The sequence below is a fragment of the Cynocephalus volans genome, chromosome 6, assembly GCF_027409185.1.
Source record: "Cynocephalus volans isolate mCynVol1 chromosome 6, mCynVol1.pri, whole genome shotgun sequence".
Classification (NCBI taxonomy): Eukaryota; Metazoa; Chordata; class Mammalia; order Dermoptera; family Cynocephalidae; genus Cynocephalus; species Cynocephalus volans.
In genome coordinates, this window is record NC_084465.1 from 106,219,563 (window position 1) to 106,231,909 (window position 12,347).

General features: G+C 40.5%; 1 protein-coding gene across 3 annotated transcripts in view; it reads left to right on the forward strand.

Annotated features, from left to right (window-relative positions):
• PARN (poly(A)-specific ribonuclease) overlaps positions 1-7,486 on the forward strand; it is a 174,901-nt gene extending 167,415 nt beyond the window's left edge. For all 3 annotated transcript variants that reach the window (XM_063099351.1, XM_063099354.1, XM_063099353.1), the window contains one exon: positions 6,490-7,486. In XM_063099351.1, the coding sequence (XP_062955421.1) occupies positions 6,490-6,542 (53 nt within the window). In that variant the 3' untranslated portion in view covers positions 6,543-7,486. The remainder of the gene's footprint in view (positions 1-6,489) is intronic.
• Positions 7,487-12,347: the final 4,861 nt, after the last annotated feature.

The following is a 12,347-nucleotide window of genomic DNA, read 5'->3' on the forward strand; positions in this document are numbered from 1 at the left end:
TCCCCTCTTGTATCACTGTCCTTCATATCTTGGTATCTTTTGAATTTTTTCAGTTTATTACTTCTCCCCTGAGCTTTTTGTTTTTTCCTTCTATATCAGCATAATCTTAAATATTAAAAGTAAAATACCTAATAATAGACTGCATTAATAGATTAGCTCCTTTTATAGCTTTCATCATTTTAAGTGACAACTTTCTATAAGTTATTTAGGGTTTTGAATTTATAATACTATAATTAGAACAGGTTTTTTTTTCTCCCATTGACAGTAAAGCTGTCACTGCCACAAGACTTGAGCTAAAAAAAATTTGTAGATTTTGTACTTCTTTGTGAGTACTGCTAAAAAAAAGAAAGGGAAACATCTTGACAACTTTTAATTGAATCAGAGAACTTGAGAGAATTGGGCTCTCTTCTAGATCTTCACTGAGTAAAACCTTCTGACAGTGCAAGGTGGAAGTTCAGTGAATCCTTTTCAACTGGTTTGTTTTACACAGTTAATCTTATTAGTACCAGCACTATGTAGGTCAAGATATCAGGTGCTGAACCTGTTGAATCAACTAATTTTGTTTGTTTATTTAATAGGATCCCAGTCATATAATGAGTGAGAGTACTAAGTTCCAACCCTGTTAGGGTTCTGTATTAAACTCTCAGAGGAATTCGGAGTATACCAGGAACCGTGAGGGCCTTGTCTTGGTGGTGGCAAGAATTGTTAGAATGTTAGGCACATTGTGGCAAAGTCTGTCCAACCATAACAGTTGTGAGGCATTGGGTTTGAGGTCTAGTACTTAGGAGAGTATTTTGACAAGTTCTCAAATGATTCACTAAGGTTCTGGGTGTTCAGCCCTGGCTGTGACAGCATGAAAAGACGTAAAAGACAGGGCATCACATGTGGGAATTTTCTATTTTCCAAAGAGGAAGTAGCAAAAACTAGGACCGCGGAATATCGTGTTGTTAGCAATCCTGAGAAAATTGATTCTCAACAAATGCCACACAGAACAGTGTCATTTTTCTTAGTTATACATTTTGGTAGTTAAGATACACTAGATATCATTATTTCCCAACTATAAAGAAGAAACTGAGGCTCATGGAGTTACAAACTTGCAAAGTCAAAGTATATAGCTGATATATGAGAGGCTGTCTGGCTCCAAAGCTTGTGCCCTGCATTGCTCTGCTATGGTGATATTTATCCAAATTTTAGAGGAAGCCAAGGATTCTTTACAAAGGTGCGTATTTCTTGCAGCTGTTTTAGATCAGAAACAGTTACCAAACTGGACTTTCACGTGATAAAGGCATTCAATAAAAATCCAAGTGGCCATTCTCTGGGGCTAACATTTTATGTACATATTATGTACTCAGCCAGTATTTTTCTTTTAAGTGCGGTTGTTTCTATACTGTCAAGTCACCACCTTTTATGTTTATTATGATTAGTGTTGATTGGTAGTGCTAGCTCCTTTCCCTCTGAGCAATTCAAGGTCTATTCTCAGTTGTTACATAAAGGAAAACTATTCCGCATGCCATTTATTCTGGTATAAACTGTCTTTTAACAAATGTAGTTGTTTTCCCAGAGTATGTTTGAGGGATTTCCATAACACACTTGTTCTTGCTGAGCATGGTGTTCCAGAGGCCTGGAAAAAGCCCAGCCTCAGCCTCACCCTCTCACTTATCCAGGACATTGTAGGGCCAACATGGATGGACTGACTGGTGCTGCCCAGGCTGACCATTCTCAAAGTACGGTTAGGCAGTTCAGTAGCTGGAGGTTCTAGCAGCACCCTGATTGGACAGTGTCTGCAGAGGCACTGACTATTCATGGTTATTTTTTGTCCTGTAAATAGAGACGTGGTTCCAAGTCTTTTTCCCCCTAACATTTAAAACACAACACATTAGACCTTTAAATGTTTGCCAAGAACCATGAATTTTATTGGAGTCTTCTCTAATCTGCTGAACTTTTCAAGCTTTTAAACCCTTAGGGTTACAATATAAAAATTTAAAGTCTACTTAGAGCAGCAATCTCCTCAGGCTATTACAGGTCTCATTAAAGTTAGAAACAAGATCTACAGTTGCTGCTGTCGGTCACCTGAGACACCAGCCTAAAGGAGTCCAGCAGCCTTCCAAAGAGCGTTTTAATTGCTATATTAATGTGATTTTCAGCTTAACCGTGGCAAAGGAGGTGTGTGCTTCGCTTGTGAGGCAGTGTGCTAAAGTGAGCGTTTGTGCCCACCCTGTCATCAGCCATCTAGGGTGGGGAACCATCAGTTACAAGCCCTCGTGAGCATTTCCTGGTTAAAAACTTTTGTATGGCTCCTCAAAGGATCTTTCTATATACAAAATCCCACACTGTGGAAAATGATAGAAGGTAGCAAGTTTCTAGTGTACTGTGTAGTTTTTTTTATTCTGTTTTGGATTCACCTGGGAAAGAGATGTATTACCTACCTCTCAGTTTCTCCCTTTCAACTCTAGTTTAGGTGAAAAGGCAAATAAACAGAAGCAATTACCTTTGTGTTCACTGCTTTTTAATTTCTTTCATTGTTTTTTTAAATAAAAATAATGTACTCACTATGAGATTTTGTAAAATGCAGAAAAACAAAAAGAAGAAAATTAAACCCCATAGTCCTAACACTTGATATTCTGTTAGCAAGCTTTTTTTACTCTGCTTATCATTTTTCTACATACTTGGCATCATACTTGTATATGCAATTTGTGTCCTGATTTTTCCCATTTTAGAAACTCTTGGTCAAATAATCTAAATTATCAGCATTATATTTCATATTAAAATTTTTGTGGGATTTTTTAACAGCATCATTCCTAATATCTTTTGCAGAGTCAGCTTTATTAAGGTATAATTTGATTCCAATAAAAGTCATCACTTTTAGGTGTACAGTTTGATGAGTTTTGACAAATGTGTACAGTCATAAAACTATCACTGTGATCAAGATATATAACAGTGCTCTCATTCCAGAGAATTCCCTCATGCCCTTTTGTAGTCAGTCCCTCCCTCCTCTCCCAGATCCTGGCAACCACTGATCTGCTTTATATCACTGTAATTTTGCCTTTTGCAGAATGTCATATAGATGGACTCCTTCAATAGGTAGCCTTTTGAGTCTTTGACTTAACTTCTTTCATTTAGCATGAAGCGTTTGAGATTCATGTTGTAGCATGTATCATTAGTTCATTCCTTTTTATGACTGAGTAGTATTCCATTTTATGCATATATCATTGTTTGTTTATCCATTCCACAGTTGAAGGACATTTAGTTGTTGCCAGTTGGGGCAATTAAGAATCGAGCTGCTATAAACATTTGTGTACAAGTTTATATGAACTAAGTTTTCATTTCTTTTGGGTAAATAGCTAGGAATGGAATTGCTGAGTCACATGATAGGTGTATATTTAACTTTATAAGAAACTGACACATTCTTTTCCAAAGTGGCTGCACCATTTTGCGTTTCTACCAACAGGTTATGAGGGTTCTAGTCACTCTGCCTCATCACCAGTAATTGGTATTGGCCTTGTTTCATTTTGGTTTTTTAGCCATTCTAATGGATGTTTAGTGGTATCTCATTGTGGCTTTGGCTTGTATGAGGATACTTCAAAAAGTACATGGAAAGATTCGTCTTATCTTTCAATTGCAGTTTTTCATGAACTTTTTGAAGTACCCTCATATTTCTCTAATGACTAATGATGTTGAGTATCTTTTCATGTGATTATTTGCCATCCAAATCTCTTTGGTGAAATGTCTGTTCAAATTTTTTGCCCATTTTTCCATTGGGTTGTTTTTCTTACTGATTTTGAGAGTTCTTTATAAATTCTGGATACAAGTCCTTTTGAGTATTTTGCAATATTTTCTTCCACACTATGGCTTTACATACTTTTAACAGTGCCTTTTGAAGAGTAGAAGATTTAAATTTTGATGAAGTCCAATTTATCAGGATTTTTTCTTAGATTATGCCTTTGGTGTAATATCTAAGAAATCTTTGCCTGACTCTAGGTTGCAAAGATTTCTCCTGTGTTTTCTTCCGGAAGTTTTATAGTTTTAGGTCTTACATTTAAATATACAATCTGAGTTAATCTTTGTATATAATGAATTAAGGTCCACCATAGCAGGAAGCAGATGTCCTTAAATATCTGTTTAAAAAGAAAAATCGTTCCTACATGGTTCCTTGTATTCTAATAAAACAGAGCTGTAAAAATGAGTTCTCTGGAAAGCTGACCATAGCTTCTTATCTACTAGCTTTGAGACTAATCTTTTGTCAGTCTGCAGCCTTCCCTTTCTAGAAGTGCCAGAAAGAACACCGGCAGTGACCTTCAGTTCCCCTCTGATCTGGGTCTCCTTTAGATAGCTCCTAAAGTTCTGGTCCCTCTGTGCACATCATCCTTGTTAAGCAGCTGCACATTTAGGCAGTGAAAGCTAGCATCTTTTTGACTGCAAGCTGGTGGCTTCCTAGGCCACTTTATTGATAAGGGGAAGAGAACTAACGTTCATTAAAAATTTACCAAAGAACTTTGCTGTATCACAGAAGTTCTATGCGTCATGAACCGGTATCAGTTTATTTTATAGATGAGGCAGTGAGACCTGTTCAAAGTTATTCAGCTAGGAAAATGGCCAAGCCTGACTTGCCTCACTCCATCTCTCCTGTTTATTCCTTTATTCTCACTAGCCCTTCATGGAGTCACTTGCTGTGTGTGTGATGGCTCCCTGCCGTGCTCACACACACGCACCCCCAACTCATGGTAGATGCAGTTTACAAGTATTATAATGCAGTTGCTTTTAGCAGTTCATCTTTTTTTTTCTTCTCAGCTGGTTTTAATTTTACTTAATTCTCTACATCTGGCCTCGTAGCTTTTACCTTTAGAATGACTAATTGGCTACTATAATATTTCTTTGATATGCGAATTATAAATATGTTCTTATTGATGTTGATTTTCCTAAAATTAGGTATTATATGAGTGTGTGAATGAAAAGGTCAGGCTAGTTATATCTTATTATGGGCTACCTGCTGTATTTAGTTGTTCTGGGGAGAGGGCTGTTTTTTAAGAAATCATCTTTATTTCTTTTCCAGCTGGATCATGTGAATATTTTTCACGTGAATCATCTCCTGCCCGTGTTTACTTCTCAGGAGTAGACTTGCAGTCTTTATTGGGAGTCCCAGGACATGCGTGTTCAACACAGCAATAAGACCCAGGGCAGAAAACCTCAAATGATTCTCGTCTTGGTCTCCTCATCCTAACTCTCTAGATCTTATTGCAATAAACAATTGGAAGTGGGAATTCTCGTGTTAGCTGAAATTCTCTTTGTGCTATTTCATGTGTTTACACCTAGTTAAATCTTTAGGCATCTTTGTTACCGATGATAACTACTCTCAGCCAAGTGGTTTCCTAGTTTGTAGGACACTGCATCCCCTCCATTTTTAAAAGTTACTCCCCATTTGAGGTGTCATCAAAGACCTCTCCGCTTCTTTGAGATCTTGAAGTGTTAGTTACCTGGGAGAAAGGCTTTGCTGGTTTTCCTGCCAGCCCTGCTTTGTGGCTTGAACAATGCCCCGCACCACTTGTGCAGCTAACACCTGGTTGGCCGTGCTCTCTGCTATGAGTACTGTCTTTCCTCACTTAATACATATTTACTGAAGTCTGGACATCGGTGGTCCAGGTCCTAACCCAGTTGTGTTGCCACCGCTGCTATTACAGAAAGTATCATGAGTGGAAAGGAGGGCTTCTAACTTTGGGGTGAAACTCTCTTCAATCCAAAAGAGATCTCTTCAATCCAAAAAGAGGACCATAGCCAATGTTTCTGAAATTGCAAAAAACAGCAAACTTCTTTTGCCCCTTTTGGATCTCTGAACCCCTACTAGTCGGCTTATACCCTCCACCCTATAGCTGCCCACCTGAGATTTCTCATCTCAGTGCCAGCTACATCACCACAGAGAGAAACCCAGTTTCCTGGGACTTTGGTAGGGCACTTGATGCTGTGGAAGGATCCAAACCCGCTCTCAGCTACTTGCTAGCTGTGTGAGACTGGTCACATTACCTCACCTCTTTGTGTCTGTCCTTGCATTGGTAAAATGAGGATATTGATACCACCTTGGTGGGCTTTTATGGACTTTAAATGAATTAAGTGCCTAGCATGGTTGCTTGCAAAGAATACAGTGCGTGTGCTCAACCACAGGTAATGTAAGCATTATCTCATCTACATCCACATTTTAATTCCTGTAAAATAAGTAACTAGAGACAACCAAAGCTGGGGGTGGGGAAGCGCTTCCTTAGTCCCACCTGTGATGTTTTTGTGGCATTGCCTTCGTTTGCAGGTCACTGCCCTCCATAGACAAGATCTGTCTGTGGACTTTCTCCTCCTGTGGATGTGCGGCCGGCCCTACCCTGCCCCTGTGTGAAGCTGCCTTTGCACAGTCAGCACAGGGTGCTCTGTCTCTGCCGCTGGTGGTGTGTTCTCCTCCAGGTGCTTTCTTCCCATTCATATTGTTTTGTTTTTGTCCTTTCCCACCAGGAAGCATCTCGGACAGCCCTGCCACACTCTTTGAAGTTCCTGACACATGGTAACCAAGACCTGAGTGCAACAAACCGCTGGTGCTGTCGCAGAGAAAGAGCAAGCCGGCACGTTTGGAAGCCATACTGTGTTTAATTTAACAAAATGTGGTATGGGAGGGTTTGAAACGAAGTGTGTCTCCTGAAAAAAAGTTTTTATTTTTGTGGCTGTGTTTCTTTTTTTAAATCTAATCTAAACTGTTGACACTCATCGTGGTTGTAGGCTGTCATGAATGTGTACATTATTAACCAGCTTATTTGTTGCTCGTGTGAAACCTTTCCTATCATGAATTAGTGTGTTTAAGAATCCACTTGATGGGGAATGTCAGCTGTGAAATATGCAAAAGGAGCTGACTTTCTGGGTGTTGTGATCATGAAATTGGGGTTGAACTCTTTCCTGCTTAGAGAGGATTCTGTGCGTCATCTTATGCTCAGATTTTGGGGCAGTTGCAGTGCATGTTACAGTCTCCTGATGGAGAAATCAGTAGTGTCTCCCTGCTCTCCCTGCTTCCCATCACAGCTGCCTGAAAATATGAAGCTCTCAAGCTTGTTTTTCCAGTAGGAAGATGTCTACTGAGCTCAGCCCATGAAGGAGCTTACCATATGCCTTGGTCTTTGGGGCATATTTATTTAGAATTATTTTTTCTAAGATACGAGTTTCTCACAGGGAATGTACAAGTTAAAAAGTTAATTTCTGTTCTTACGTGTGGTGCTGTGTTCGTTTTTCAGTGTCTCAGCCTGATTGTCTTTTCTGTTTGTTTGGGTGGCAGTTGAGGTGAGGTGGCATGTGTGCATCTGTGTGCGTGTGTGTGAAATCATGGCAAATCTACAACATGTACCAGCCCTTCTCTGTCGAAACACATCACAACAGCAACAAAAATTCATGGATCTACTCCAGTAGATCTGCTTCTGATAGATCATTGTTAGATATTTAACATTTTTGTATCATGGAAATAAAAGTGAGAAATGTATTTCCAAAAGATGAAAATTAAAGAAATTTTCATAGGACCCGTTTTTCCTTTCTGTTTTTTCTAAGTGAATGATGTATGTGCTCTCCACATAGTTATGTTCCTCACCCCTAAAAAGATCTAAGTCACTAAGCCTAGCATTCATGATTTTTTTTTTTTTTTTCCCCTCTAACTCCTGTACTTGCCTTAATGGGTCAAGATACCTAGTGCTGGAACTGAGCCCTGCTGGTAAATAGCCATGCAGGAGAGTGGGAGAAATGGGAGCTTTTATGACTCACATTGGAATTCTGCGCTATTATGCAGCTTCAGATTTGAGAGACGCTTCCTCTATCAAGAGCCTCCTAACACTTCCCCTTCCCGCTCCTCTCCTTCTCTAAGAGTTCTGTAGCCACAAAGTCACCAGACTTGGGAGCACCCACCTCTTCCAAAGCTGTCATTGCCCACAGCTAAGTGGGAAAGTGTGAAGGTCGGATGCAGGCAAACTGTAAAGGAAGACATAAACAGGGAAGGTGTGGAGAGGGGACTGCTAGACTGCTGAGACGTTAAAACTCACAGGTGGAAACAAGTAGTACCTGACCAATCTTTTTAAAAGAAGAGAGAGGGCTGGCCAGTTAGCTCAGTTGGTTAGAGTGAGGTGTTGTTAACACCAAGTTCAAGGGTTACTGGCCAGCTGCCAAAAATAAAAAATAAAAAATAAAAGAAGAGGGAAAACTGACTCACGATTATGCATGGCTTGGCATACATATGAAAAGTACACATGGCCTAATGAGCTTGCCTTGTATAAATGCAGTGGGGGGATTGGGGGATGGGAGAGACAAACCTGTCGTGCTTTGTAGGTCTTGTGTAGGAGATGGAAGCCTCTTGCCCTAAGTGAGAGTTATTGTCCCCAGAGTCTGGCTCAGGAATATACACAATGATCCTTGCCCAGAAAGCTTTACAGACACACACAGCTTGCAACCTCAGTGCAATCTCTGGACTTCAGGTCCACGGAGGAGCTGGAGGAGGAGTGCTTTCTAGAAAGGGTGTGTGCTCCAGAGTCTCACAGAACTGAGCATGTATGCCAGTTTCAGTTCTGTTTTGGATACATTATTTACCCTCTCTAAGCCTCAGTTTCCTCAATCATAAAAGCATGATAATAAAGCTACCTCACAGGGTAGTTGTGAGGATGAGATGAAATGAGGTAAAATGCCCAGCATGCACAAGTACACAATAAACCGTAGTTCTATTCGAAGATTGTGCTTTTGATCTGAAACCCTTATTGTATCCACTTTTGTCAACTGCAGCTGACATAGGCATAGTCACTGGAATTTGGCTTAGAATTAAATACCTAGTGGAGTCCTCATACATCCCAGACCCCTATTTTCCCAACTGTGTCAGATGGCTTAAAACAGGTAAACTGGGTTGGCTCACATCCCCCTCCATACACAAACACGAGGCTTTCTTGACATCTCTTTTGGGCATACAACCCTAGGATGGTGCTTCTGGCTTTTTGATACAGGTGCCCAGAGGCATATTGTGACAATGGGGCTGTGGTCTGGGCACTTCTTGAGTATTGTAGCCAAACCTGGGGGCAGGCATGAGAGTGGGACCTCAGTGTTTCCCTTCAAATACTTCTGTAGTCTTTTTGATTTGGGGGATGGAGACTAAGCACTGTGCAGTTCTATCTATTTTTATAGGTTTGCATTTGTCCATTCCCCCCAACATATGATAATTTTTAAACATACAGAGAGTTGAAAGAAATGTTCAGTGAACACCCATTTACTTTACCACCTAGATTGTGCAGTTACCATTTGGCTAAATTTGCTTTATTACCCATTCAGCCGCCTCTCTATCCACCTATCAATTCATCTTGTTTTTTGATCAGTAAGTTGCAAACAGTACACTCCCCCCTTCCAAATACTTTATGCTTGTCATTAGCCAGAGTTTAATATTCTTTTATGTTTGGGGGTTGGGGGGGGGGGTAAAATTTGTAGTGAAATGCTCAGCTCTTAAGTGTACCATTTGGTAAGTTCCAACAAATGCAACCCAACTATCTAGATACAGACCATTATTATCACCCCAGAATATTCCCTTCTGCCTCTCTCCAGTCAACCCCTACCCCACTCCCACCTCCAGAGGCAACCACTGGTCTGAACTTTTTCACCACAGATTAGTGTAACCTTTCTGGAACTTTATGAAAATGGAATCATGAAGTACATACTCTCTGGTGTAAGCCTTCTTTCCCTCAGCATGATGTTTTCAAGGTCCATCCCTGTTGCACTTGTATCAGTAGTTCCTTTTTTATTTTTTTGAGTGTGCATATACCACTTTGTTTATCCATTCTTCAACTGATGAACACCTGCGCTGTTTCCAGTTTGGGGCTATTATGAGTAAAGCTGCCGTGAACATTCTTGTACAAGTCTTTTTGAGAACAAAATCTTTAATTTTGCATGGTAAATACCAAAGAGTGGAATTGCTGGGTCATGGGATAGGTGTTGTGTTTAGTTTTACAAGAAATTGCCAGATCTTTTTCCGAAATGGTTGTACCATTTATATTGTCACTAACAATGTATGAGAGTTCCAGTAGTTCCCTTCCCTGGCAACATTTGGTGGTGTCAGTGTTTAATTTAGCCATCCTAATGGGTGTATAGTATATCTCATTGCATTTTTAATTGCTATTTCTCTGATGACTGGTGATAATGTACTTATTGGCCACATGTATATCTTCCTTTGTGAGGTATCAGTTCTATTTTCTTGCTCACATTTTATCAGGTTGTTGTTTTCTCTATTATTAAGTTGTAGAAGTTCATTATATATTCTGGACATCAGTCTTGTGTCAGATAGTTTTTTGCAAATATTGTTGGTTATTCCCAATCTATGGCTTGCTTGTTTATTTTCTTAACAGTATCTTTTACTGCACAGAAGTTTTTAATTTTAATGAAGTCTATTTATCAATTTTTTTTTCTTTCTATGTCCTATCTAAGAAACCCCAAGTTGTAAAGATAATCTTCCATGTTTTCTTCTAGAAGCTTTCTAGTTTTAGCATTTATGTGTGTGTTTGTGATCCATCTTGAATTAACTTTTTTGTTGTATGGTGTGAGACAGGAGTTGAGGTCCATATGAATGTCCAATTATTCCCGCACCATCTTTGGTGAGGACCTGTCCTATTAAATTACCTGGTGCTTTCGTCAAAAATCTGTTGACATAGTAAGTGTGGGTCTCGAGTGTGTGTGTTTTTAAAGTGTGCTGTTATTATTATTACTGAAAGCACAGAGAGAGTCTCCTCCCACTTGGGCTATTTTGCAGCACTTCTCTTGATGTGGAGAGGAAAATGCCATGACAGTTGGTTGCTGCTGAGGCCAGGCCACCCTCCCCTGACCTAAGAACCCAGTGAGTATTAAAAATAGTTTAATCTTTTTGGATACTTTTTTTTTTTTTAATCTCATGACTTAAGTTTCATTACTTCATTGTAATCTTTTCTTTCCCCAAATGATTTATGGAGTAAATCCATGCATCTGATTTTGCCGAGGTGGGGAAATAGAATACTTGTAGGCCAGTTCATGTTTCTCCTGGTTGTGAGTCACCCTCTCCTCCAAGTTGACTGGTCCCTGCTAACAACAGTCCAGTTTGTCTTCAGCCACTTGCCTGTTTCTGTCTCAGCTTCTTGCTTTTTCTAGTCATGCTGTGAATTTGAACTTGAGAAAGTTTTTGATGCTGGCTGGGCCTGGTGAAAATGTTGCATGCTCACCAACTAAGAGGATCTTTTTAAATGGAAATATTATAGACAAGATAATTCTTGTCAAACAAGAGAGGACAACAAAAAAGCCCTTTTTCTTTTTTGTGGGGGAGGGGAAGTGGGGATTTTAATCTGTGCTTTGTAAGAAAAGAGTAGATCCTCATGCTGATCTTTTAAAAAGTGAGAACATAGGGAAATACTAGACCAGAAAGTTTGAAGCCCAGGAGCCTTGCCTGGGTGTGCAAGTGTGGACTTGTGCAGAGCCCTGAGTGCAGCCTCAGGCACCCGTGCCAGGCCTATGCAACTTTTCCATGGAAACGTCTTGCCGTAGTTCTGATACCAGCCAGAACACTAGTTACCAGTCTTTCGACACTTGCCTCTTCCAGCAGAAGGAGGAGTGGGGTGACAGGATTTTACCTGCAGTTGCCCTTGCACATGCCCTAAGTCTGGACGGTATATCTTCGTTACTGGCAGGTCTTTGGTGGGCAACAGCCAGACTACCAAAGCCACTGGGAGTGAACAAGGCTCCCCACCTGTTTCTGTTGGTGATGAGGAAAGCAAAGTCTCTCTGCACATCTCCCCTCTGCGCACTGCGGTTCAGTATGTGCAGCCTCTTATTTCTAGTAACCCAGAATCTGGGAATTTATAGCCATTCTTTTTATGCAGGAAAGACTAATCTTACCCAACAGAGTGTCCTCCATTTGTTGAATGGGGTAAAAATTGTATAGCTTTTCGGAGTGCCTCCAAATTGCCTTGATATAGGTTGTGACTCAGTAAAGCTTAGGCTTTGGCCTGCTTTGGAGGCTGGGTCTAGATGGGAGAAAACAGACAGTCTGTTGGGTGGTTCTGCTGTTTTTACAAGCCTCCATAATTCTCCATTGTACAGGGGGGCGTGAATCAGCAAGTCCTTGGTGATTGGATGCCGTGCGAGGAGCACCCACCTCAGAGCCTCACAGTCCTCATTGTCTCCCTTTCCATTTGCTCATTCCCACTTAGATGCCTTGGCCAGTAGCATCTTGAAGGAGTTTCCATTAATAACAGGGTCTGAGGAAGCCACACAGTAGAGGCAGCACACTGTGTGGAATAGCCTCTGGACTTTGTGATTGCACAGATCTGAGCTCAGAGCCTGCTCTGCTG